Source organism: Chelonoidis abingdonii, chromosome 4 (assembly GCF_003597395.2).
Source record: "Chelonoidis abingdonii isolate Lonesome George chromosome 4, CheloAbing_2.0, whole genome shotgun sequence".
In the NCBI taxonomy this organism is placed as follows: Eukaryota; Metazoa; Chordata; order Testudines; family Testudinidae; genus Chelonoidis; species Chelonoidis abingdonii.
The window spans coordinates 3,696,257-3,724,195 of NC_133772.1; the positions used below are offsets into that span (position 1 = coordinate 3,696,257).

The window sequence follows — 27,939 nt, forward strand, 5'->3', positions numbered from 1 at the left end:
GCCATAACTGGCTAAACCTTGTTTGCTGGCTGAGTGGTTGGGAACAGTTAATCCAGGGCTGGGCAGTGCTAATACACCTGGTGAATCCGGGTTGGAGCTGCTCCAAGGAACCTGCTGGCAGGGTCAGGGAGAGGTGTCGCTGGGAATATGGTGCTGAGCTGGCTGGGTGCAGCGAGGTCTTAACACTTAGGGGATTGGCTGGGGCAGCAAGGGGGAGGCCGAATATAGCCTGGAATGAATTTCTCTGCTGCCTCCCCCACTGCCAACATCCCTATCCCAGCCTGTGCTTCCCACCTGCCAGGATCCCTCCCTGATCCTCCTCCCTCAAACTTATTCTCCCCACACTGCACATGTGCCAGGATCCCCACCCCCCACCTGGGCAATCCTGCTAACTGTGCCCCATACCCTCTGTGTGACCATTCCCAGGCAGGCTTCCTGACAGGCATGGACTCTTCACTCTTTTCCTTTTTATTTATGAAAAATACACACTTCTTATAACAGAAAAAATACACCTGTAGGCAGCGAGCAGAAATGCAGGGAAGCTGTGGGGACTGGCTTGGGGGCTGTCTGCATCAACCTTTCCCCCACGCTCCAGCCCCCCGGCAGCAACGCTTACTTGCACCTCCAGCTGGTGGAGCCAGGGTAGGGATTGGCGGAGTGTGAGATCGGTGCTGAGGGAAGAGCCCTGAGACAGTAGCTACTGTGTATCCCTGGCCGAGGGCGCCCCAGCCCTTCAGCCCTGGGAGAGACCCACACACCTCCACCCCATGCAGTGCTTGGCTGCTGAATTGAGACCAGCCAAACTCAGCAGACATCCCCACGTCCCTGCTTTTCCTCCACTCCCTTGCGGGGAGCCCAGGATGTCTGGAATGGGAGATCAGGGAGGGAGCCTAGCAGTGGAGGTGGGAAAAGAGAACTGGGACAGGGCAGGAGGGGCATGGGGAGCACTGGATGGTGAGGGGAATCCTGGCCTAAGGAGTGCAGGCCAAAGGGGCAGGTCAGGGGGGAAGAACCCCAGCAGCAGGGGGGCAGCCGAGGCATGAAAGGTTCCAGAGGGGACTCAGCTGAGATCCTAGTGGGGAGATGTACACATGAAGGAAGCTTAGCAGAAGGGGCATCCTCATGGCCAGAATGGGCTCTGCCTGCAGCAGCTGGGGCACATTGGTGGCGTGTGTGTGTGGGGGGTAAGTCAGGGCTACAGTGTTCTGCCTGCGCGCCCCCCCCCCCCCAACAGAGACCCCAGCTCAGGGCAGGAGGTGCACAGCGCCAAAGCTGACTGTAGGTTAGAAGGGAATCACACACTGCCCCTGCCCTGTTTCAGGGCCTGCGTGACAGATCCAGTCTCCCAGCACAGCTGTCCCAGGACCTTCTCCCAGTGCTGCTTCCCCATATTGCCAGCCCAGGGGATCAACTGGACAGGGAACGTTTGCCCAGCAGAGAACACCCAGTGCCATGCTGTCATGTTAATCCATGGGCATCTCTCCCCCCTTCCCTACCAGCTGAGTAACTCCTCCTGCCCCAGACTCAGCTGCTGCTGCCCACCATAGCCTCTGAAGTAGCCTGTACCCTCACTTCCTCCCTGCACTCCCCAACAAATGAGCCAGTCCACCAAGGTGATATTGACGAGGGTGGTGATATTGACCAGGGTACAGCGTGTAACTGACGAGCTGGGCAGCAGGCACTGGCAGTGGTTCCAGGACCCCCCTTTTCTAGTGCTGTTTGGGAAGGCAAAGCTCAGCCCCGGGCCTATTCCGCCATACAACGCTCAAGGGGAGAGAGTTGCGATAGGACAGGTCACCCGCCCTGCTGAATCAGCGCTGGCCTAATGAAGGACACAGCCGGCTGGGTCACCCAGTCCTCCCAGCTGGTTGGTTGCTCCGGTGCTCTGTAGTCAGGTGGGGTGCAGCCCAGATCCTCATGCAACTGAGGGGTCATTTGGACTCCTGTGTCCCACTGTTCCTTCACTTCTTGGAGATTTTGGCCTGCTTGTGTTTGGGGGGTGCCCACTTGAGACAGATGGAATCCACTGAGGAGGGAAAAAGGGGAGGGGGAGAGTTCGACAGAATCTCTGAACATCCCCATCCTCCACTGCTCTCAGGCCACAAGGGCCCAATCAGATCATCATCTGACCTCCAATTTAGCACTGGCCAGAAACTCTCAGCCTGTTACCCCTGTGTCAAACCCAGCGACTAAAGCACCCTCAAGAAAAGCCCCCTGTGTGGACTGGAAGCCATTAAGGGACAGACATTTCAGCATTGCCATGGGGAGTTTATGGAGGGGATAGCATGACACAACTGCCTACAATGGCACATAGCTGATCTGCGACAGCTAGCAGCAAATATCCCCAACGGCCGGTGACGGGACACTACTTGGGGAGGTTGCCGATTTACTACAGAAAATTCTTTCTGCCTGGTGGGTCTCACCCACATGCTCAGGATCTAACAAATCATCATATTTGGGGTCAGAAAGGCATTTCAAATTGGCAGAGACCTGGAGGTTTTCACCTTCCTCTGCAGCATGCGCCACGGGTCACTTGCTGATTTAAACTAGTGTCAGTGGTGGATTGTGTGTTACTTGAAGTCTTTAAACCCCGATTTGAAGACATCAGTAGCTCAGCCAGAGGTTAGGGGACTATTACGGCAGTGGGTGGGTGAGGTCCTGTGGCCTGCAATTTGCAGGTCAGACTAGATCAGGATGGTCCCTTCTGCATTGAAATCTGTAAGTTTGTTCCAAGGGCTGATACCTACACTGTTAAAAACTGGTTCCTTATTTCTAATTAGAATGTGTCTGGTTCTAACTCGCAGACTTTGGTTCTTGTTCTGAATTTCTCCACTAGATTAATGAGCCTGTAAGCACCCGGCATTTTGTCCCCCGGGAGGTACTTTTACACCAGGATCAAGTCACCACTCAGTCTTCTTTCGATCATAGATTATCGGGGTTGGAAGGGACCTCAGGAGGTCATCTAGTCCACCCCCCTGTTCAAAACAAGACCACTGCCCAACTAAATCATCCCAGCCAGGGCTTTGTCAAGCCTGACCTTAAAAACCTCTAATGATTGAGATTCCACCACCTCCCTAGGTAACCCATTCCAGTGCTTCACCACCCTCCTAGTGAAAAAGTGTTTCCTAATATCCAACCTAAACCTCCCCCACTGCAACTTGAGACCATTACTCCTTGTTCTGTCATCTTTTACCTCTGAGAACAGTCTAGATCCTTCCTCTTTGGAACCCCCTTTCAGGTAGTTGAAAGCAGCTATCAAATCCCCCCTCATTCTTCTCTTCTGCAGACTAAACAATCCCAGTTCCCTCAGCCTCTCCTCATAAGTCATGTGCACCAGCCCCCTAATCATTTTTGTTGCCCTCCGCTGGACTCCTAATTTTTCCACATCCTTCTTGTAGTGTGGGGCCCAAAACTGGACACACTACTCCAGATGACGCCTCACCAATGCCAAATAGAGGGGAAATGATCACATCCCTCGATCTGCTGGCAATGCCCCTACTTATACAGCCCAAAACACCGTTAGCCTTCTTGGCAACAAGGGCACACTGTTGACTCATATCCAGCTTCTCGTTCACTGTAACCCCTATGTCCTTTCCTGCAGAACTGCTGCCTAGCCAGTCGGTCCCTAGTCTGTAACAGTGAATGAGATTCTTCCATCCTAAGTGCAGGACTCTGCACTTGTCCTTGCTGAACCTCATCAGGTTTCTTTTGGCCCAATCCTCTAATTTGTCGAGGTCCCTCTGTATCCTATCCCTACCCTCCAGTGTATCTACCACTCCTCCCAGTTTAGTGTCATCTGCAAACTTATTGAGGGTGCAGTCCAAGCTAAAGAGATCATGCTCCTTATGCCTCTCACTTTCTCCACCCCTCCAATCATTTTTGGCTCTTTAAAGGCTGCTACAGGGAAGCACTGGACTCTCATTAAGGCTGCTGTATAAATGCACTTCAAGTAGAGGTGTATTCCGGCGATTTTATAAAGAACCCCCGACATATTCTCTATACAAACCCTCAGCTGGTTATTGCAGGGAAGCAGACTGCACCCGTGGGAAAGCAGTCCGTGTTGGAACAGCGGAAACATGCACCCAGAGCTGAGCTCTGGGGTCAGGCAGCTGGGTAACAGTAACACTGCAGGGGCACGGTTCACCTGGCACTGAAATGCAGCCAGCTCTCGCATGACAGCTGTTAAACAGCCGCTCAGCAACACTTCAATGGCATTAGACGATTCCAGGCTAATCAGTGACTCCCGTCCAGTTTCCAAGCAAAATTCATCCATTTCCTCCTCCTTCAATCCCACCTTGTCATTTCAAACCCAGAGGTAGCTGGGTGAGCTGTGCAGCGTTGCTGTTAGCCAGCACGTCCTGCCCCAGAGTGGTCGCATTTCAGTGAGGGGTGCGCAATCCCTGCATTTGCAGCCAGCGAAGAGCTTGGAGCTTTCCCTGGGAGAGGGGGAAGGTGGCTCGCTGAGAGTGCCGCTTTCCCAGCCTCTGGTTACATAACCCGATGCGCCCGTCACCTGCCCTTGAGAAAACAATGTCCTGCTTCAGAGAAACCAGAAACCTGAACACAGCAAGGAATGTTCAATGGGGTGTGTATACATCGGCCTCTAACAGGGCCGCATTGTGTTTGGGCTTAATGCTGCTTTACTGCTCTCTGGGCCTAAGCACGCAGAGTAGAAACACGCCAGGGACCTCAACAGCCTTTCCAAATGGGGCAATGTTCCCTCCAGGGGCAAAAAGGCCCTGTGTCCCATTCCCCACCCCTAAGAGCCAACCAGTCCCCCCAAGCTTGGGGCCGCATCAAAGTTGGTGCCCCCTAGTGGAGGAAGGCTCCATGTCCTACTCCCCAGCCAGTCCCCCACCCTCGGGCGGGATCAGAGCCAGTGCCCCCCAGAGGGAAGTGGTCCCATGTCCCATTTCCCGCCCAGTACCTGTGATGGGAGGCTTCTTGTACTGGGCGCTCTTCAGATGCTCCTCCACCAGCTTGGGCGTGACGCAGATGACGTGCTGCCCCTTCCAATACTTCACCATGTTGAGGGACTGCAGCGTGCTGATGATGTCGTTCTGAGTGATGCTGGTCATCTGGCTGCACGAGAAAGGGGGGCAGAGGCGTTGGCAGCACCCACAGCCTGCACCAGGGTGGGGCTGAGTGCTAAGCAGAGAGGGCTGGTTCAAGGCTTGGATGGGAGAACACAGCTGCGGATTTGGGGCTCTGTCGGGGGTACGAGCCCCTCGCAGGCAGAGCTGGCCCCAGTGCAGCGCAGGGGCTCAGCAGGGGGTGCTCTCCCCTCACAGTCAGGGCTGGCCCCAGTGCGGCACTGAAGGGGCTCAACGGAGGGTGCTCTCCAATCCGGGTCTCTGGTGCAGTCTGCCTCTCAGCCCCGCTCCCTCGCTCACCTGAGGTCTTTAATGGACAGGGTCCCTCGGAAGTCCCGCAGGATCTCAAGCAGCACCCAGGACCAGTAGCTCCGGTAGCTCAGCTTGCCGAGGTCCGAGAGGGGCTTCTCTGGGGAGCCCACTGTACTTTCCAGCTTAGATAGCTCATAGCCTATGGGCATGAAGAAGGGGAGGGAGAGATCAGAGTCCCTGGCCTGGGCATGCGGGGACCCTACGCCATTCCCCTCCGAGAACTGTGCGAGCAATGAGGTTGGGGGGAGAGGGGTGTCTCAGGACAGAACTCATCCCCACCCTGTGCTGCTGGGATCTCTTATAGGGGGCAGCAGGGAGTTCACTACCTGGCTGCCCAAGAGGGAAGCCAGTTTTCCCATTTGAGAACGTACCAACTCATTGCACACATGACCGACAGCATAACAAAGGCAGACACTAGGACTACTCACTGAAAGCGATGAGAAACTTGCCATAGCCCCGTCTTTGGTAGGGGGGCAGGGTGAGGATACAGGCCACGTTGTTCCCATCTGGAGACTCCTTCTCCTGAGCACAAAGAATGTACAGACACAAGATTACTGCAGAGCCACACGAGAGCTCCAAGGAGTGGGAGAGGACAGGGCAGCATACTGAGGGGGAGAGAGGCTGGGCACAGACTGGCACAGGACGGGGAAACCAGCATTCCACATCTGGGCTCAGAGATGACACATCTGTCCAAAATCGCTGCAGAATGGGGGAGGACTGGGGGGAACTGACAAAAGGTTGTTCTGATTCCCAGTCTGCTGTTCTAAGCGCTTGACTCCCATCCCAGAACAGGGGATAGAACCCAGGAGACCTGGCTCCCAGCCCCCCTGCTTTAACCCACTAGACTCCACTTCCCTGCCAGAGCTGGGGAAAGAACCCAGCTCCCAGCCCTGAGATCGCCAGCCTCTCAGCGTGGGCTCCAGGCCGTTACCTTGGAGAAGTAGCCGACGATGTGGGCGCCCTGCCTGTCGACCTCGGTGAGGATGTAGAAGACAAAAGGCTCAACATCAAAGTAGAGGGTCTTGTGGTCTAGGAAGAGCTTGGCCAGGAGACACAGGTTCTGGCAGTAAATCTGAGCAGGGGCAAGAAAAGCAGCCATCAGACACCACAGGACTCGCCCAGCTGGGGGCACCACAGACAAACAGTGAGCCGGGGAGGGAGTGGGAGCCTGGAATGGGGGAGCAGACCAACAAGAACGATCCTGTCCTGGGTGAGGACGGGTTAGGGGGGTCTGACGTAGCAACTCCATCTCTGCTGGGGAACCGAATGTCAGGGGTGCGCCTGCCACAAGTGGGGACAAGCTAGACAGGCCCGGATGGGGAGTTCGGATCTATAGCCCTGCAGCCTTTGTTTGGACAGAGACATGCCGGGCTCCTCAGAGGCGGACAAATGCATCGTGATAGCAGGGAATTCCCCACTGGCCAGCAACACCGCCTCACCTTGTGATCTTTGCCATCTACTTCATAGACAGAGATGTTGTTCTTCCTGTAGATCTCCTTCCCCGGCGGCTGCCTCCACTGGCACTGGCCCTGAGACAGAGAAACTCTGAGACGCTGACCAAGCCAACGCAGTGCTGCCGGTGCCCCTCAATCCCGACATGCAGCCCCCTGCTAGCCCAGCCCTGGGTTAGTTCCCCCACCCAAAGCTCTGCCAGGGCCCCTCAATCCCAACCCCCCACCTACTCTCCCAGCCCTGGGCCTCCACTGCCTCCGCCCCCAACAGATATGCCATTCCTCCTCAACTCCAACCCACAGCCCTGGGCTCCCCACCTCCACCAATATTGGGACCTGCTCCTTACTTACTAGGTGGTACCTGTAGCTCTTCTCGAACTTCATGTATTTCAGGCAGTACTCGCAGATCCACAGTTTGGGCTGCTTCCCATAATCCTCTGGGAAGGGTGAGAAATACCAGGCGTCAATCTCATAGTGGCCAATGTGGATCTTATCTACGTATTTCACCTTGGTGATCTGGGAGTGCAGAGAGGGAGGGAGGACAGTCTAGGTTAGCGATCAGAGCAAGGAGACAGAGTCCCACCCATTTAGATGCCAGGCCATGCCAATGCCCCAGGGTTACTCACCGCCTCATGCTCCTTCTCCAGGGCAGCTGTGGTGGGATCCATCTCTGCATAGGTCTGAGGGAAGACAGCAGAATATCAGGTAACTTCCATGCTGTAGCACAGACTTTAGTTGAGTCCTCACTGAACCTTCCACCCCAGCTCCGGCAGCACAGCACCCCCTAGCACTGCACAGGGTATAGGGGCCAGCACTGACTGCAAGGGGAGAGTACCGCTTACTGAGCCCCCCAACCCCGATCCCTGCCACACAGCATCCCCTGATGTATTTACCTTCTGAACATGGTTGATCTCATCATGTTTGCGCTTCTGGTTGCGGGTGATCTTACGCTCGGGTTGCTCGGACAGCTCGTTCATGTATTGGTCTGTGTTTTTCTGAACTGCATCTTTGACTGTCTTGGTGAGGGCCAGCCGGTTCTTATCTACCCACTCATCCAAGCGCCGGTTGACTGTGGTTAGGATGGGACAGAATGGAAAAAGTCTATCCAGCCTCACTCTGTAGAGTGACTTTCTCACTATGTCCCCAAACACTCAACATCTGGTCACCGGAACCAAGCAGTCCTGATCCGCTCTAGAAACCACACCCCTTCCAAAGCCAGGCAGTGTAGACATACCCTTAGATCTCAGGCGTTACAGAAGAGCAAAGTCCTCTTTGCCTCAAGGAAATCCTGTAATGGGGAGTTCTGCTGGCTAATTCTCCATCCATTTGGGTAAGAGACTCATTTTAAAGGTGAAAATGAGGCAGTTACTGAACATAAACTATGGTGGGAAAGGAATGACCACCACCACAATCCTAGGCGCTACCGTAGTGCATCTAATAAAGAGCTACCTACATTAATCCCTCTCCCCGTGAACACAACCCAGAGCTGCACTCACATCCGGCATAGTGCACGTAGTATTCCTCCCGAGCCTCCTGCTCGTTGAGTCGTGACTGGATTACCTCGGCCGAGTCTGCAAGGCAATCACCAGGTTAGTGCCAGCCTAGATGCTTGCAGGGAGCGGGAACAGGTTAGGTGCAATAATGTATGCCCTGGAAAACGATAACCCCGTTCTGCTGAGGTGTAACCAAATGCTTTGCTAAGGGCATGTTCTCCTGGGGAGGAAAGAGCATTCTTAGTGCGGAACGGGAGCGTCCACCCATGGAGCTAGCTGTGCTTTAAATTCACACTCCGGTTTATTTTGTAATAGCTTCCCCATGAAATCTCTGTGCAGACATCTCCTAATCTCACGTCTGCTTGAAGGGCAAGTTTAATGTCAGTTTATGGTGGTATAGGGAAACGGGGGTGGGTCTGGGATGTACTCTGTGGGGAAGGCCTTATGGGGGATACAGGGGTTGGGAGAGGGAAGGTCTGATGGCAGGTGGTACTAGGGAACAGAGAGATCAGTGAGAGGTATCACAAGAGAAGCTGGTCTCTCACCCCAAGTCCCCTCCGTGCGCAAGCACAGGGGTGGGGAGAGCTAGAGGACGAAATGGGAGGGTTGGAGGCCCCGGCTGGCGGTTCTGTATTGGAACAGGGGTTATGGTGATAGGGGCTCTCCCTTGAGCCAGGCCTCATCCACACGCAGACCTGGAGATGGTGAGGGGTTCATGGCAGGGGCCGTTACCAGAGCGACAGGGAGGGTCTGGAGGCCAGGTGAGGATTCTGCTCCGCGGGGGGTCGGGGCGGGTCAGAGGGGGAGTGCGGGGGCGGGATCGAGGGGATCAGAGGCGGTCGCGCGGGATCGAGGGGGCCGGTCAGGGTCGCGACGCGGGGGGGATCGAGGGGCGGGTCAGAGGGTCGCGCGGGGATCGAGGGGGGCGGTCGGAGGGGGTCGCGCCGCGGGGGATCGAGGGGGGCGGGTCAGGGGGGTCGCGCCGCGGGGGAATCGAGGGGGCCGGCAGGGGGTCGCGCCGCGGGGGGATCGAGGGGGCGGGTCAGAGGGGGTCGCGCCGCGGGGGGATCGGGGGGCGGGGTAGAGGGTCGCGCCGCGGGGGAATCGAGGGGGCGGGTCAGGGGGTCGCGCGCGGGGGATCGAGGGGGCGGGGTCAGAGGGGTCGCGCCGCGGGGGATGAGGGGGGGTCAGAGGCGGTCGCTGCGGGGGGCGGCGATCGAGGGGATCAGAGGCGGTCGCGCGGGGATCGAGGGGGCGGTGGGCCGGGGTGCGCCGCGGGGATCGAGGGGCGGGGGTCAGAGGGGTCGCCCGGGGCGGGGGGATCGAGGGGGTGGGGTCAGGGGGTCGCGGCGGGGGAGGATCGAGGGCGGGTCGAGGGGTCGCGCCGCGGGGGGATCGAGGGGGCCGGGTCAGGGGTCGCGCCCGGGAGGGGGAATCAGAGGGGCGGTCAGAGGGGTCGCGTCTCGCGGGCGGCGGTCGGGCGGGGTCTTCACTCAGTCCGTACCGCCGCCGGCACAGGTAGGTCTCCCCGATTCCACGGTGACTCGGCCTCGCGGGCGGCCCGGGCTCGGGGCGGGGCTGAGCCGCTCCCGCCCGTCGCTGCCCGTCCTCCTCGCCGCCCGCCCGCGCAGCGGGTCCGGCCGAGAGGGCTCCCGCCACCAGCGCGCCTGCCCGCCGGCTCGCCCCATGACAGGCCGGCTGCGTCACCGGAATGACTCGGGACAAAAACCTCCCTGAAGCTGCGCGTCGCGGCGCCCGGAGGTTACGTCAGGCCGCATCACGTGACGCGGCAGCCTCGGCGGGAGAGGCCTGGGCGGGCCCTAGTATCCATCATGCCTGGCGTCCCTCAGTATCCACCATGCACGCGCCTCTCCTATCCCAGTGTTCACCTACCCGCTCACGCCCTTTCCCAGAGGGTCCAAATTTCCTATACACAAAATTGAACACCTAGCCCCGCCCTTTCCGAGGCCACGCATGCCCGCCCTTTCGAGGCCGCCCTTCCCACCATTCCTTTGCTTGGTCTCCATCTCCCTCAGTGTCCCTCACTTTCATGGGCCAGGCCAGGGGGCCGCCGGGGGGCGGGGGCAAGTGGGCAAGTTTGCCCAGGCCACAGCGGCCGCGAGCCTTGCTGGTGGTGGTCCAGTGCTGCGGCTGGGGGGGGCTCAGTGTGCCAAAGATGCGGAATGACTGAAGGGCCCCGCACAAAATGCCACGAAGACCCAGACCGCTGCGGGTAGTGCAAGCGCTGAGTCCTCTGCTTTGCCCAGCCCCCTGAATGTTGGGCAGCCTGGCTAGGGCAGGGGGTTGGGGTGCGGGCTCTCACTGGGAGCGTGGGCTCTGGGGTGGAGTGCGAGGGGGATGAGGGCTGTACTGGGGTGTGGGTGGGTGGCCAGAAATGAAGGGTGTGGAAGGGGGTTCCAGGCTGGAGCAGGGGACTGGGGTGCAGAAGGGGGTGACAGCTCCGAGGTGGGGCCAGAAATGAAGGGTGTGGAAGGGGGTTCCAGGCTGGAGCAGGGGATTGGAGTGCGACAGGGGGTGAGGGCTCCATCTAGGGGTATGGGATCTGGGGTGGAGCCACGAATGACGAGTTTGGGGGGACACAGGTTTGGTGTATGTGGTGGGGGCACAGGCTTACCTCAGGCAGCTCCTGGTCAGCGGTGCAGCAGGGGGGCGAAGGCAGACTTCCTGCTTGTCATGGCACTGCTAACCGCGCTGCACCCTGGAAGCAGCTGGCAGGTTCGGCCCCTAGGGGAAGGCGCGGCAGGCGGCTCTGTGCCATGTGGCTCTCACCAGCAAGCATCCCCCACACTCTTGAGCCCATTGGCTGTAGTTCCCAGCCAATGGGAGTGTGGAGCTGGTGCTTGGGGCAGGAGCAGCACGCAGAGTCCCATCGCCCCCTCCCCCCCCCCAAGCCTAGGTGCCGGACCTGCTGGCCACTTCTGGGGTGCAGCACTCTGCCAGGACAGATAGGACTAGCCTGCCTTAGCTCCACAGCATCACTGACTGGACTTTTAACAGCCTGGTTGGCAGTGCTGACCAGAGCCACCAGGGTCCTTTTTGACTGGGTGTTCCAGTCGAAAACCAGACACCTGGTCACCCTAGTATCCCAGCATGAATTGCTTCTTGTCCCAGTGCCTCTCTGTGTTCCAGCATGCACCACTCCCCATCACCTAGCCTGCACCCCTCACTGTCACCCCATCCCCCTGCATAGAACCCAGGAGTCCTAGCTCCCTTCCCCCCGTCCTCTAACCCACTCGATCCCACTCCCCTCCCAGAGCTAGGACAGATAACCTATAAGTCCTGGTTCCCAGCCTCCTGTGCTGCAACCCACTTCCCTTCCCAAAGTGCCTACAAAACACACTGCCAATCTGATAAGGATTTTGAAATATATATGATTTATTTAGGTTTTACATCAAAGAAAACATTATCGGTTAACCTGGAGTACAGTCAACATAAGATAACCACAGACAGGAAGGAGAGAATCTAGATTCCTTCCCCCTCCAAACATGACACAACATAACTTTATTCCAACATAATGACTCAAGTACATGTATAAAACTATTGGCTTCTACCCATGGACCAGCAAACAGTATATCAGAACTAGCTAAAGTGAATCTCTTATATTACTGTAAGCATTGTCGTTAGGCCTTTGATTTGTGTTGCCAACAGCTATTGGTATAGTTTGGCCAATGACCAGAACACCTGTTTGGGTTACATTTAAAGTCACAAAACTAAACCCCACTAGGCTGAAATTCACAAAACAGAATTAGGACGATCCAAGGCTATAGCCCAGTATTACTAGAATAAACAATATGATCCTTTACTATGTGACCACTCAACAATGGCCCATTTGAGCATAGCACTCGGCCAAACAACACTGGACAGTACGTAACACCAGGGATATGCATCTTTTTTCCATCATAGCCTCAGATGCAAGGAGGTAGTAATTTGAGTCACTGTCTATTGACCCTAAATAACATCATAATTCATCCACGTAGTGTACTGAATGCCCTCTAGTGGTCGGTCTATTTACAATACTAATACTTATATCGTGCTTATGAATATTAACTAATAAAACCGTAGGTCAGTAGTGTGTTATCACCCTATTTAAGAGTGAGGAAACTGAGAGCGAGGAAATTACTTGCTCCCTTATGGTCAGCAGCAGAGAGAGAAATAGAACCCAGGCGTCCTGACTCCCAGTCCTCTAACTAGACCACACACTCCACCCTTAGAGGAGAAGAGACACCAAGAATACTGGCTCCTAATCCTCCTTTTAAGGCTTATCTATATGGGGAAACTGACCAGAATCTATGTGGAATAAGCTTCCCAGGTGGCCACTCTAATCTGGAATAATTAGTGAGCTTCTGAAGTGAACCACTTAGGGCTTGGCTACACTAGCGAGTTAGAGCACATTAAAGCAGCCACAGGCACCCTAACTCATTACCCGTCGACACCGGCAAGGCACGTAGAGTGCTCTGACTCCACAGCTAGAGCACTCCTGGTACTCCACCTCGGTGAGTGAAGTAACATTTGATGTGCCTTGGCTACAACGCCCGGGCGTCAGTGTGAACGGGGTGTTGCACTACTAAGCTCTGATCGGCCTCCGGAAACATCCCATAATCCCCTTAAATCAAGTAGCCACTCTTGTCATTGCCTTGGAATCACTGCAGGAATGCGGATATGCTCTTTCAAAGCTCCGTTTCTGACAGCCAGCTGCTTATCTGCTCTGAGACAAAGCAACCATTACCGTGGAATGCTGTGTGTGAGAGGGGCGGGGGGAAAGGGGAGTCTGCTGCTGTCTGAACTTACAAGACAGCATGCTGACATGCTCTCACCCCCCACATACACACTCACTGTCACACTCCACTTCACCCCCACCATTTGAAAAGCACGTTGCAGTCACTTGCATGCTGGGACAGCTGTCCATAATGCACCGCTCCCAATGCCACTGCAAGTGCCACAAATGTGGCCACGCCAGTGAACTGGCAGCTGTCAGTGTGGACAGACTGCAGCGCTTTCCCTACTGCGTTCTCCGAAGGCTGGTTCAATTCAAAGTGCTCTATATCTCCAAGAGTAGCCATGCCCTTATTTTAGAATCAAATCCCTCTTCTCTCAGACCAGAGAACCCACACAGGGAGCTACTGCAGTCAATTTGCCAATGCAGATAAGCCCTTAGACTCCTCTTCTCTTCTGCTGCAATGGATGGACCCTGTTACAATGAGTTGATGAAATGAGGTTAATACTGAGGTGGAAAGTTTAGACTTTAATTCCCCCCCCGCCCCCCGACCTTCCTGCAACTACTTATACGTCTCAACCTCAGCATGCTATCAGTGCAGGGTTGGTATTTTACCAATACGCACAAACACACAACTAGCGCACACAAACCGATATAACACAGCCAAGAGATTAAGAATACTGCCTTTGGAACTGTTGAGAGTCTACAGTCTGTTAGTCGCTATAATGGAAGGGTTCTCAACTGTATAAAGTGATCTTTTATCTAGTGTGAGCTCTGACCTCACCAGGGGAGTCATGAACAGGTGTGTGACCATCATGCCCTAGATGGGAGGGGAATCCCAGGGCAGTCTTGCTGTGGGAAGGGTTCCAACACACTGAATTAGTATCTCTCAGCTGGGAGCACCTTGCCTCAGCTAGATTTGAACCACTAACCTGGAGATTAGCTCTGGTGATGTCCTGGTAGCTTAAACCAAGGCTCACTATAACATCAGTTTTCAGCTACTCCCAACCTCCTTCCCCTGCACAAACTCCCAAATACTCAATCACAGCTGGGAACGGAACTCATTAGTGCTCACTCTTGGCCCCGCCTTGCACTAACCCACTAGATCCCTCCCCAAGAACTCTAGGTAGAACCCAGGAGTCCTGACTGTCAGCCCACCTGCTCTACCCCCAGACCTCAACCCCCTCCCAGATCCAGGAAGAGAACCCAGGACTCCAGCCTCCACCTGCTGTAACCACTTAATTCCACTCTCCTTCCAGAGCCAGGGATTGAACCCAGCAGTCCTGACTCTCAGCCTCCCCGCCCCCTCCTTCCCCCACACTAGACCCCACTCCTGAAGCTGCAGGAAATCTGGACAAGGAATTCCCATACTCCAAGACAAAGAGGCCCAAGGAATTCCCATACTCTAAGTTAGGAGAACATTGACCCCACCCAGGGTCAGGACAGCCACCGTGTCCTCCCCCTGGTGCAGCTGCTGGTGGCGGGTGAACTGCTGCTTGTAGCGGAAGCTCTTCCCACAGGCGCTGCAGCCGTAGGGCTTCTCCCCGGTGTGGATGCGCCGGTGTTTGACCAGCTTGGAGTTGACGTAGAAGCCGCGCCCACAGTCCGGGCAGCGGAAAGGCTTCTCGCCGGTGTGGATGCGCTGGTGCTCGATGAGGGTGGAGCTCTGGCTGAAGCGCTTGCCGCACTCCGTGCACTCATAGGGCCGCTCCCCGGTGTGGGTGCGGTGGTGGGACACCAGGTGGGTCTTCTTCTTGAAGCGCTTGCCGCACTCCCCGCAGGCAAAGGGCTTCTCCCCGGTGTGGGTGCGCTCATGCTTGATGAGGTTGGAGCTGAGGCTGAAGCGCTTGCCGCACTCCCTGCAGCCGTAGGGTTTCTCCCCTGTGTGGGTGCGCAGATGCTTCACCAGGTTGGAGGTGCGGCTGAAGCTCTTGCCGCACTCAGGGCAATGGAAAGGGGTCTCCCCGGTGTGGGTGCGCTGGTGCTCGGTCAGGGCAGAGCTGCGGCTGAAGCTGCGCTGGCACTCGGGGCAGGTGAAAGGCTTCTCGCCCGTGTGGGTGCGCTGATGGCCCAGCAGGGTGGAGCTCTGGCTGAAGCGCTTGCCACACTGGCCACAGACGAAGGGGCGCTCGCCCGTGTGGATCCGCATGTGCTCGATCAGCACCGAGCTCTGGCCAAAGCTCTTCTCGCACTCCGTGCACCGGAAGGGCTTGTCCGCTGGCCGCCGGGCGACAGGGCGGGGAGGTTCTAGGATGCCCAGAAGGTTGATGAAGCCCGGCTCGGAGCAAGCGTGTTTAATCCGTCTCCTCCCTGGAGGGTTTCTCTGGTGGTTTCCCGAGACACAGACACTGGGGGACATCCCATGTGTCTCTGCTTTACTTGCTGTCCCAACACCTGCCAGGAGAAGAAGGATTAATAGATTATCGGGATAGAAGGGACCACTGTGATTATGTCTTCTGACGGCCAGCAAAGTGCTTGGATTATCAGTCTTCGGGGCAGATACTCGATGGCTGCTAAGCACTACTGTAATGCACCTAATACAATAATGCACTCCCCCTAGCACAGGGGACCCTGATCCATGACTGGGCTCTTCGGGGCTATCGTAATACCCCTAAGAAATCATCACCATCGGGGGATCCCTCGATTTGAGGATGATCTACGTAACCGTAACCCGCTCAATGGCTGGGAAAGGAATTCCCCTCCCTGCACCAGGGAGAAAAGGGATGGCGAAGGATGTCAAAGACCCTAATCAACAGGGACCAGGAGAGGCTGGCTCTGCCCCATATCCCAGCTGAGCCCTTGGGGGGCAGGGAATGGAGCCTGCCACAAGGCCCTGAGCCAGACAAAGGGGGTGGGGGGAGCGTGGAAGCCTCGCCGGGGTCCCAGCCGCTCCCTTCTCTCCCGGACGCTGCGAGGAGCCGGTGTCACTGATTCATCACCTGGCAGCTCCCTTTCCTCCGGGCCCCGCGCTCGGCCCCGCGCTCCATGTGGGCGATCGGGGCAGGCGCTGCGAACCCCGCTCCGCGGGCGGGGACCAGGCTCCACCGGGGCTCCGAGCAGAGCCCGGGCCATCGGCTCAGCCCAGCATTCCGGGGAACCCGGTGATGACGTCACCGCCCGGATCACGTGATGAGGGGGGGAGCGGGCTGTTACTAGGAGACCAAGGGAGACAGACAGGCCTGGAGGGCCTCACTGTCCTGGTTCCTGCAGGATACACGGTTATTAACAAAGATGAGCTGTGGCCCCATTGTCTGCTGGTATCCCAGCATGCACACTCTCTCTTAACACCCCCCCCCAGTGTTCCCTCCTCCATGATCTGCCCTTATCACCACCTCCCAAAACCTGGCAGGGGAACTCATGTATCCTAGCCCCCCTTTCTGGAGTTGTGAGACCCCACTCTCCTCCCAGAGCTGGATGGAACCCAGGAGTCCTGGCTCCCAGCCCCCCCACTCTAACCCACAGACCCCACTTCCCTCCCAGAGCTGGGATGGAACCCAGGAGTCCTGGCTCCCCGTCCCCCCTGCTCTAACCCACCAGACCCCACTCCCCTCCCAGAGCTGGGATAGAACCCAGGCTGGAGTCCTGGCTCCCCGTCCCCCTGCTCTGGGTAACCCACCAGACCCCACTCCCTCCCAGAGCTGGATGGACCCCAGGCTGGAGTCCTGGTCCCAGCCCCCCTGCTCTAACCCACCAGACCCCACTCCCCTCCAGAGCTGGGATGGAACCCAGGAGTCCTGGCTCCCCGTCCCCCTGCTCTAACCCACCAGACCCACTCCCCTCCCAGAGCTGGGATGGAACCCAGGAGTCCTGGCTCCCCGTCCCCCCTGCTCTAACCCACCAGACCCCACTCTCCTCCCAGAGCTGGGATGGAACCCAGGAGTCCTGGCTCCCCGTCCCCCCTGCTCTAACCTACCAGACCCCACTCCCCTCCAGAGCTGGGATAGAACCCAGGAGCCTGGCTCCCCGTCCCCCCTGCTCTACCCACCAGACCCCACTCCCCTCCCAGAGCTGGGGATAGAACCCAGAGTCCTGCTCCCCGTCCCCCTGGTCTAACCCACCAGACCCCACTCCACTCTCAAGAGCTGGGATAGAACCCAGGAGACTGGTTCCCAGAGCCCCTGCTCTACCAAAAAAAAAAAAAAAGAAATAATAACGGTCTGCTATACCCACCAGAGTCTCTTCCCTCCCAGAGCTGGGATGGAACCCAGAAGTCCTGGCTCCCCATCCCCCCCCACTCTAACCTACCAGACCCCACTTCACTCTCAGAGCTGGGACAGAACCCAGGAGCCTGGCTCCCAGCCCCCCACTCTAACCCACCACAGCCCACTCCCTTCCCAGAGCTGAGAACAGAACCCAGGACTCCAGACTCCCAGGCCCACCCCAGCTCTAATCACTAGGCACCACTCTCCCAGGGTGCATCACTTTCACAGTGCACTGCAAGACAAAGCTGACATTTCAGGGACTTTCATATTTATTTTCAGTGACAGTCTACTGATGTTTTACAAGAAAGAAAGAAAACAGCAGCAGTTGAGCAGGAATATGGTCAGTACAAAACAATCAGAGACACAAGAGCGGAGAACCAGTTATGTCTGCCAACACAAAACTACACAGTAACATTTAATTTAATGAACTGATTCAAGAGCATCTCTGATATAGAAGTCCTACAGTGGCCGATGCACAGAGAGATTAGCGCTAGTAGTACTGACAGTTAAAGCTAAATCTCCTGAGTTGTTATTCTAAGCATCTCAAGTGGTTTTGGAGTTAGATCGGTTTTAGATTCATATAGTGGATGTTTCATGTACGTAGTTTTGTCAGCTCTTGTGATTTTATCGCAAGTCACACAATACTTGTTGTTTTTCCTAGCATCTCAACTCCTGAACTCATCTATGTAAATAAAATCTCAGGTCTCATTGCAAAAAATAAGTTTCTAGCCCTTGTGGTTACAGAGAAAAGCGTGAAAAGGCGGCCTCTAAAGGTGCAAAGAAAAAGAACCACAAATTTCTCGTTTTAAAAAAGTCATGATTTTTTAACCCTATCTTTTGGGGGGTGGGGGGAGGGAGGACACTGATTCATAGACTTTGAACACTTAGGGTTGGCAGTACTGCATGTGCAATCTGGCTATCCAACAAGAAGTCAGCATAGTTTACATATAAATTCACAAAAAGAAAATCTGTTACATTTAAATTTACAAAACAGAACTGGACAGAATGACCTAGACTGATGTGTCAGGTGAGAGCCCCCTATTTCTCAAATTAAAAAATATGATCCTTTATTACATAATCACTCAACACTGGGTCATTTCCCATGGCATTCTGCTAAATGATACTACCTGCTAAATCATAACCACAATGGATATGCAATGTTTCCCTGCTTTAATATCAGGTTGCCATTTGTGTCACTGCCTATGGACCCGAAGTAATGTAGCAATTTGTCCATCTAGTGTTTGGAATGTCCTCTAATGATAGGTCTATTTACAGTACTCTTTAGTTTAGGAAATGGGTGTTGGACTGTACTACCCAGAATATTTAGTGAGGAACTAGATGCTCCTGTGTTTTGAGAACGAAATATAAAGAACTGTGCATTGCATGGATCAAATCGCAAGGTCTCCGCATCTGATTCTGCTCTCACTTACAAAGGTGTAAATCAGGAATAACTCAGTTAAGTCCTCTGAAGTCACACTGCAAATCAGTAACAGAACTGGAAATAGAACATAGGAATCTTGATCCTGCTACCCCCTAGCTCCAACCCCCAGACTCTATGCCCTTCCCAGAGCTAGAAATGGAATCCAGGGATCTTGATTTCCAATTCTCTCTCCTTCCCCTCACACTGTAACCACTAGATCCCACTCCTCTCATCAAGCTGAGATCAGAACCCAGGAATCATGATATCGAGTCCTCTGCTCAGACCACCACTCTTTTCCATCATATTAACAGAAGGACCCTATTCTAGTGTCTATTCATAATGAGTAGAATTAATACTCAGGATCAAAAGCTTTGCTTTGAATTTCAACCTGGCTTTTGTGTGAGAATTAAAATCTCAGCTGTAACATTATCTCAAAGTAGGGCCGTAAAAACACATAAGAACTAGTCTATGTGGCAATGTAACACCACAATCAAGCATCTAAGAATGTTGTCTTTATAACCATTAAGAGTCTAATATAGTAATCCCTCTTAATACAGGGGTTTGCAATCATATACAGTAAAACTTACTCTAACAGTCACCTCCAATCTACCTACCTACCTACGTGATCATCACTCCAGAATCACAGGGCTAACTCCTGTCAGAAGCAACCTCTTTGAATTATCCCTAGTTTACATTTTGCTTTATTAAAAATAATATTGAGTTTATATTTGAGTGTGAATTTAATCCCATGGAACGGTGCCCCGGGAGACTGGATTCTCTAGGCACGTTCATAGGAGCCTGGAAAGTGTGAGATGGAGCTTGCCCAATACACGCACCCTGTGCCCCTCCTGCTGTGCCTCACCCTGCCCTGGAGACTGGATCCTCTGTGTACTCTCAGAACGGATTCAACCCTGCCTTGAAGGGATGTCTTGGGGGCAGAGAAAGAGAAGGCAGCTCAGTCCCTGTGGTCCATTCAGTCCTCAGCCTCTCTGCTAGGGCTAAGGATTAGGGCTGGTGATTAAGGGATGTGGATGCTCGCTTGCTGGGAAGCAGACTGAGGCTCAACAAACTTGTTTCTTACAAGGGGTCACCGGAATGCTAACTGCAATTGTCCTAGGCTGATTTGCATTAGTGACCTACAGGCTGAAGGTCTAGGAGGCAACTGAGATTCTGCAGTCGCTGAAGAGAGATATTAGGTGACCTCAACATTCAGGCACTCCCTACTATAACTCTTCTCCCCATTCAAATAGAGATTTATTCCCAAGCTTTACAGTCAAAAAAAAAAAAAAAGGAATATAGAGAGACATCTGTCCAGATCAAATCCATCTCCCCATAGTTCACAGGCTCCCTTGGCTCTCACACAGCATCAGCATCCTCTGCCCAGTCATGCACCACGTTCTTAGCCTTGGTGGGGGACAGAACCAGTACAGTGTGCAGGCAAAAACCTTTCTGCTTGCTCCATCTTGGCAGGTGCCTGTGGGTTTGTCCAAAAAACTAGAATCACAGAACCACAGGGTTGGAGGGACCACAAGGGTCATCTAGTCCAGCCATCTCAGACAGGAAGATGGTTTATTTCCCCCAATGGCTGATGTCTAGAAGACAAGAGGACACTTGTCTTAACAAATCACTCCATCCAATTTCCCAGGAGAAGCCTCTCCTGAGCTCCTGGGATCCCAGTCCAAGCTGGAATCTGAAATGCTCCTTCTGCCCTCTGGCACTTCTGCCTCGCTCCCCGCAGCTTTGTGAGCCGTGGCCACATCCTGCTCCAGCCCCACGTTTGGATGAAACAAGACGAAATGGAGGGCACCAGACCGAAGCATTTGGCATATCCCCCCGAATGAGTACCACAGGGACACACAATGCCTTTGTGCCTCATATTACGATACCACCTCCGTAAGGGGCAAAGGTGAATTCGGCCCCTTTTCAGGCTTTAGCCTTACTGCCAACAACGGAGCTACTTAGTGCCAATGTAATGGTGATTTTGTGGCAGACACACCCATCCTGCTAAGAACAAGACTGAGATCCAATCAACTCGTTCCATGTAAGGGACTCCTACACCATGAAATGGTGATGGCTTCAGGCCATGCTACCTACTCAAGGTCCCCACCTCTTGCAATAACCAGAATGTCCATTTCATGGGGTTTTTTTTTCCCACCCAATCTCTGATCTTTCAGACATTTGCTCCTTTTGTGCTGGCATTAGGCCTCAGAAACCTGTCCAGATCCTGTAAGAGCTGAGGCTGCCAGCTGAAGGACTTGCTGTCCACAGTCTAAGGGTTTGTCAACACAAACATTTAGTTTGTGGCAAGCTGGGTTGTGAATCAACTCCACACTAGTCTGCTGCAGACTAAATGCTGGCAGAAAGTCTTCTTTGAAATTGGACTAGATCAAAGTGCATTAATGAATTGTTAATATGTGTCAGTAAGGTCCACAGGGACAGCTAGTCTGTGGCAGGCTAGCACAGAGTAGACTGACATCCTGCTGCCGCAAACTAATTGTAGTCAAGACCTAAGAAACAACAGCCTTCCAATGGACTTAGCCTGCTTTGCAAGATTTCCTCTGTGGTATTGACAGGGAATGGCAACAGAAAGTGACATTGCTAACCTGTGGAATTCCCTGCAGCAGGATATTATGGAGGCAAGTATCTCACTAAATCATTAAAAAAATTTAAAAAAAAAAAAAAAAAAAAAAAAAAAGGATTTGATGTTTGTAGGAATAAGAATAGCACCTGCAGTGATACTGGACAGGATGAACACTGAAATGTCAAGGACATTTGACCCTCATGATCCATCATGGAAGCCGAGAGCCAGCTGCAGTCCAGAAGGAACTGCTTTCTCCCTCAATGGTACACAGCACAGTGAAGTGCATTCAATATTTCCTTAGCAGCATCTAGCATTGGCCACTCTTGGAGGTAGGATACTGGACCAGATGGACCATTAGTCTGAACTGGTGCTGCAGGGACAGGCATGGGAGATATTGGGCTAGACGGGCCCATTAGTCTGATCCAACATGGCAAGAAGTAGGGGGGATATTGGGCTAGATAGTCCCACTGGGCTGACCTGGGGCAGCAGGGAGCTGAATGGGAAACTTTCAGATATTATGATCCACCGGGAAAGGGGGACGATACTGACTAGACAATTGATCTGATCTGGGGAAGCAGGGAAGGAGGCGTATCAGGTTAGATGGGCCCATTAGTCTGATGTGGAATAGCAAGGAGTGGGGGATACAGGGTTAGATGCAGGGAAGCAGGAGGAGGAATACCACGTTGATCTGCACTGGGGTGGCAGGAAGTGTTGGGGGAAGAATGTGGAGCTAGACAAGCCCATCAGGAATTCCCATATTCTTAAAACAGGAATCAGAGAAACTCCAGCTGCAAGAGAATCAGAGCTGGGCCAAACAGCTTAGAGAAACACACGTCAATTCCAGCTCTGCGCTCGGCCCAACAGAGCTCAACCACACGCTGACTCTAGTCCCTGATCCCCCTCATCCCCGGGGTGGGAGCTTGCCTGCTTTAAACAGTCTCCGTGATCTGTATGAGTGGGGCTGCCGCAGCCCACGGTCCCAGGGTCAGGACAGCCACTGGCTCCTCCCCATCCCCCTGGTGGAGCTTCTGGTGGCGGGTGAACTGGGGCTTGTAGCGGAAGCTCTTCCCACAGGCGCTGCAGCCATAGGGCTTCTCCCCAGTGTGGATGCGCTGGTGCTTGATGAGGTTGGAACTGACGCAGAAGCACTTCCCGCAGTCGGGGCAGCGGAAAGGCTTCTCGCCGGTGTGGATGCGCTGGTGCTCGATGAGGGTGGAGCTCTGGCTGAAGCGCTTGCCGCACTCCGTGCACTCATAGGGCCGCTCCCCGGTGTGGGTGCGGTGGTGGGACACCAGGTGGGTCTTCTTCTTGAAGCGCTTGCCGCACTCCCCGCAGGCAAAGGGCTTCTCCCCGGTGTGGGTGCGCTCATGCTTGATGAGGTTGGAGCTGAGGCTGAAGCGCTTGCCGCACTCCCTGCAGCCGTAGGGTTTCTCGCCCGTGTGGGTGCGCAGGTGCTTCACCAGGTTGGAGGTGCGGCTGAAGCTCTTGCCGCACTCGGGGCAATGGAAAGGGGTCTCCCCGGTGTGTGTGCGCTGGTGCTCGGTCAGGGTGGAGCTGCGGCTGAAGCTGCGCTGGCACTCGGGGCAGGTGTAGGGCTTCTCGCCCGTGTGCGTGCGCTGGTGTTCGATGAGTGTGGAGCTGCGGCTGAAGCTCTTCTCACACTCACTGCAGGTGAAGGGGCGCTCCCCCGTGTGGATCCGCTGGTGCTCGATGAGATTTGAACTCTGGCTGAAGCTCTTCTCGCACTCTGTGCACCGGTAGGGCTTATCTGCTGGGCGCCGGGGCTCCAGGATGCCCAGCAGGTTGATGAATCCCCTCTCCCGGTGGGCAGACCGACGACGCTTCATCTTTGGAGGGTTCACACGCAGCCTCCCTGGTCCACCCTGGCTCTGGCAGGCTGGAACAAGCCCCGAGACCGTCCCACATGTCTCCGCTTCCTGCTGAGGATTCACCTCATCCTCACTTGCCACCCTGTCACCTGCCAAGAGAAGAAGAGAATTAAATCACAGTAGGCAAGTGTGGAAACCAGGACTCAAATCCATCCCTGCAGACTCTGGATTCTGCTCCAATGTCACTCAAGGAAAGGATGGGACAGGCTCCTACCAAGGATCAATCTAGATGGGCGCTGAAAGCCATCACTTTAAATTGTCACAGGCCTTGGCCTGTTGTGAATTCCATTCCTACTTCCACTTGCCAACAGCCACTTTTAAGAATCATTGTGGAAAACCAAAGTGAACCTGCTACAGCATCCAGGGTATCATCTATTTAATGAATCCTTTAAAGTGGTTTTCTATAGTCCATGCAGAATCTGGTGCTGCGGTCTTTATTTCTTAACCAGCATTATGGGTGGGGCCCAGGAACTGGCTGAAGGCTCAGTTATATCTTCCTGATACATTTCTTCAGTGGCTTGTAAAACCTCTTCCCTTTTTGCTTCTGGTAAATGGTTAGGTGGCTGTTAAACGTCAACTTTGTGGTGGACCAGGGCAGTACAATCTGTATCTTTGTAGAATCAGAACAATTAGATTCCTAACCAGAAAGTCTCTTAGATCGTTCTGCTGCTAGTCATTAAAATGTACAGCACTGCGTTGGAACATGTTCAACAGAAACTCTGGGCAGGTCTACACTAGAGCCAGGATCAACACTCTGAGATCGATCCACCAGGCTGTCGATTTAGCGAGTCTACTAAAGACTCGCCAAATCGACTGCAGATCGCTCTCCAGTCGATCCCTGTACTCTACCCTCGACGAAAAGAGTAAGGTAAGTCGATGGGACGTTTTCTCCCGTCGACCCCCTGCGGTGTAGACCCTGCAGTAACTCGACTTAAGGTATGTAGCTGGAGTTGTGTAGTGTAGGTGGACTTACCACGGTAGTATAGAGATAGCCTCTGGGAGCTCACCGTCACCCCTTTTGCCTCTCTAGTTTTTTTCCCAATACCAGCATTTACTCGATCTATAGGTTCTCATTTTGCCACTGTGGGTCCCTTTTTGTACTAGTTGCTGTTGTCTGAAACATTCAGCAAATGAAAAGAGATCCATTCCTGCTTCAGTGCCACAAGAACTATGGGAGCTAGAATTCCCCTGGGTGTTAAAGCAGGTCTCAGTTCTCCCTATCTTCCCCCTTCTGGAAAGCTACCACCTCATGTAGCTGTTATTATGGTTTTTACCCCTGAAGATAGGACAATTTGCTCAAAGCAAACCAGTTGCTTACAAACAATTTGTTTCACCTAGGCCACATCTTTCAAGGGAGTTTCTGCTGAATGAATTTGTAAGACAGCTTTCCTGGTATTTGTTCTAGTAATTAGCCATAATGAAATCCAAATCAGCTGTCAGATCCTCCACTCTATTGGCTATCAACTTCTTGCTCAAATTCCCGAGGTCCAGTTTTCAAACCCAGTTTTCCCTGCTTTTGGACTGGTGCATGTTCCCCAGTCACTGTCTCCATTTGGGACCATGTAGCTGGTTCAGTTTTAGATCCTCTATTCTGTAACATGGTTAACACATCTGGTCTAATAACTTATCTCTGAGCCAATGTCCATTATTCTTATGCATTTCACAGATCTTGTTACATATTCATATGAATATGTAACAGGATCATATTACACTTTCATACTCCCATTACTGTTGTGTAACTGCCCAGATCTTAGCAAATATTGTGGAGCTGATCCTTGTAGTTCCAAGTTTGCCCCTTCATCTTGGTGCTTCTCATTTCCCAGTTTGGTTGATGGACTTTCACTAAGTGTTTGTGAGGCTCAGTTCCGGCTTGCCTTAAATTTATAACAATTCTTTTAGTGGATAATTTTTTTCCACAAGTACCAGCATTTAAATGAACTGCTACCCTTCATTTTTGCATTATTACCAATTTCCAATGGTTTACAAACTGAATTGAACAACTTTTCCAATCACTCAAAAATGTCATGAACCAGATTAGAATCCTCTGTTCCAGCAGGCACATTAGACACGGAGCTGTACTTACAAAGCTCATGGGAAACATCTTCCTCTCTAGCGGCTGCTTCCTGGTCTGCTGCAAGGAAAGGTTCAAGTTCTGTGGCAAATTCCACAGCCTCTCTGAGCATCCTTGGCCTCCGTTTTCTGATCTTGATCTGCAAGTCCAAATCCAGCTGAGCATCTACACATCAGTCCATTGCTAATTTATCTTAGCAGGCCTGACTGGTATCTGGGTAAGCCAGGAACACAAATCTCTGCAAGTCCTCTGCCAGTTTAGGTGGAGTTTCTTCTTCCCCTCTTCTTCTAGCCCTTAGTTATGCCCTGGCCAGCTCATATCAATGGCTAGCCCCTAAACCAGAAAACAAGGGCTTGTAAAAGCAGCAAAGAATCCTGTGGCACCTTATAGATTAACAGACGTTTTGGAGCATGAGCTTTCATGGGTGAATACCCACTTCGTCAGATCCATGTCAAGGGCTTGTACCAAATCTGGATAACTCAGTTTCTTTTCTCAGGTAAGTTCTGCCGAACCATCAGAGCTGGACCACTCAAGTCAGCTGCTAGAGACCCTCTCTCCATTCATCTCCCCAGATATTCATTGGAGCTATGATGTTAAACTGAGCAAAATAACCCTCCCAGGGAGCTTTCCCTCATAGTGGGCTTTTGTATTACTTTACTGGGACAGAGAGTCCAAACTCTCCCCTCTGAGGGTTACCAATGTCTGGTCTTACCCAAGTTTTCAGGCTGGCCTGATTCCTTAACCAGGCAACTGACTTCCACTGTGGTCTGTGACCCTTTAAATTCCTTCTCTAGGAGATCTGTTAGCTCCTCAAGTCCTTGCTGTAGCTCATCTCTGTTAGCATGTTCCAAGCTGGCCATAACTTCCTTGGTCTCCTCTATTTCCTGGAAAACCATTTGGTCTATGATAGTCAGTTTGCTGATCACCTCACTGATCTGTCTTGCCAGTCTGGAGTGCATGTTTTGTAGCTGGGCTTTGAAATCTGCCTGAATACGTTGTAACTGCTTTCCCAACAAAGATACTATCTCTGAATGCAGGTCATTTCTCAGTCCTTTCTGGGAAACCTCTAGACGTTGCTTTAATTCCTTTTGAGAAGTCTCCAGCTCCTGTTCTAGTTCTTGTTTTAATTCCTTGTAGTCATCTTTGATTGCTGCAAGCACCTCCATTATCTGTTCCAGCTTGGTTTAACAGGAATACAACTCTCAGTTTCTCTTCTGGAAAATCCATCCCACCTTCAGCCCAGTGTGGCCCCTTTGGCCTGACCAGATAGACAATATTCAAGATTTCGCCAGGTTTCAGAGTAGCAGCCTTGTTAGTCTGTATCCGCAAAAAGAACAGGAGTGCTTGTGGCACCTTAGAGACTAACACATTTATTTGAGCATAAGCTTTCGTGGGCTAAAACCCACTTCATTGGATGCATGTTTTGCCAGGTTGTTTCCATTAGGAGAAGAAATTGATCATATGAGTCAGGTATATTCTTTGGTTCAATCCACTTTGTTTACAAAGAATACACACAAAGTCTTAGTTCCCTGAACACAGTAGAAAAAAAACAACAGTAGGCACTTTCCTTGCTCACTACTTCCAAGTCTGCTCCTCTAGTCCATTCAGTGTCATGCATATAATTTCTTCTGTTCCTGTCAGCTGGCTTTCCACCTCTCTCTCACAGACAGAGCTAGCCAAACAAACCCCTGACCACTGCGTTTGCCCCCAATCCAGGGAAACTGCTCAGACCACAAGGCTCAGCCCTGCTCAGGCTTCTCCATGTGGTCCAGTGCATGCAAAATTCATTATTTATTTTCTTAATTTAATTAATTTTAAATGGACTTTTAAAAAGAATGCATTAGCTATGAAAAGAAATAATCTAATCCTCCTGAGTTGTTTGTTTAATTCTACTTTTTTTCAGTGTGGGAAGTAAGACTGCCAGCTATGGTAGGTGGGTAAAGGCAGCTGTAGCTTTTGGGGAGTCAGGTACAGTGGAATAAGAAGATTAGCTGGATGTTTCTGTTAAAATGATCAGCAGTGAAATAGTGAATAGTCTGAATATTTAAACTGCCATTGTTAGGTTTCAGAGTCAATATCCCTTTGCAATGAATGGGGCTATTCATACACACACAGTTGTTTCACGTTGTCGGCAGGGTAGGTAGACATCACTGCATTGATACAACGGGTTTTGCTTTTAAGAATTTCTTTGCAAGTGTACAAGTGAAACAAAAATTGAAATTTGAAGCATGATTTTGTGTCAATGTGTGGATGCCATGGCAAAGTAATATACAGGGGCCTATGCTGTGAGTGCCAGGAGACTAGGACACCTGCTTGGATGATACTGAATGAGATGAGAACAGAAAAAAACAGAATTGGGGAGGCACCCAGTGGCTCTGCTGGGATCCCAGCTTTCCTTTTCACTCCAGGACAATCTCTGAGCCATTGTCACTCATTCCTCACCTGTGGGTATGTCTCTCTGGACCTCCCTTTCCTCGGAGCCCTGGAGATCCAGGATGCACGGCTCTTCCTCCTGCTCCATCCGGGAGATCATAGGAAGTTCGAGGATTGGAAATCCTGGTTGTGGGAAAGAAAATAGGTGAAATCAACATCCATCTGTACAAGAAAGGAAACAAGCTCCACCAGAATAAGGACTTGAATACTTGTATAATTTCATTTACCCTAGAGGGTATACGGCTATAATTATTTCAGT

At 52.9% G+C, this 27,939-nt stretch overlaps 2 protein-coding genes across 2 annotated transcripts in view; both read right to left on the bottom strand.

The window, feature by feature from the left end:
* Positions 1-1,617: 1,617 nt before the first annotated feature.
* On the bottom strand, positions 1,618-27,552 carry KAT8 (lysine acetyltransferase 8). The gene is made up of 11 exons (XM_075065962.1): positions 27,534-27,552; positions 8,353-8,422; positions 7,750-7,925; positions 7,483-7,536; positions 7,208-7,372; positions 6,845-6,934; positions 6,337-6,477; positions 5,834-5,927; positions 5,394-5,544; positions 4,928-5,082; positions 1,618-2,026 (listed from the first exon to the last, which is right to left on the bottom strand). Exons 3-11 carry the CDS (start codon positions 7,831-7,833, stop codon positions 1,962-1,964), a joined length of 999 nt encoding a protein of 332 aa, XP_074922063.1. The 5' UTR covers positions 7,834-7,925; positions 8,353-8,422; positions 27,534-27,552; the 3' UTR covers positions 1,618-1,961.
* The window catches only part of LOC116815086 (uncharacterized), a 669,588-nt gene continuing 654,854 nt past the window's right edge, over positions 13,206-27,939 (bottom strand). The window contains exons 4-5 of the mRNA XM_075065887.1: positions 22,286-23,265; positions 13,206-15,293 (exon numbers count right to left, since the gene is read on the bottom strand). Coding sequence (XP_074921988.1) covers positions 14,490-15,293; positions 22,286-23,265 — 1,784 coding nt within the window. The 3' untranslated portion in view covers positions 13,206-14,489. The remainder of the gene's footprint in view (positions 15,294-22,285; positions 23,266-27,939) is intronic.

Bases quoted from the DNA above. Each gene is read 5' to 3' on its own strand.
- KAT8 (XM_075065962.1), bottom strand. From the start codon at position 7,833: ATGAACGAGCTGTCCGAGCAACCCGAGCGTAAGATCACCCGCAACCAG. The intron at 6,478-6,844 runs GTGAGGCGGTGT...GCCCCTGCTCAG, and splicing joins TAGATGGCAAAGATCACAAG to ATTTACTGCCAGAACCTGTG. The intron at 5,545-5,833 runs GTGAGTAGTCCT...TCATGCCCATAG, and splicing joins CAAGTTTCTCATCGCTTTCA to GCTATGAGCTATCTAAGCTG.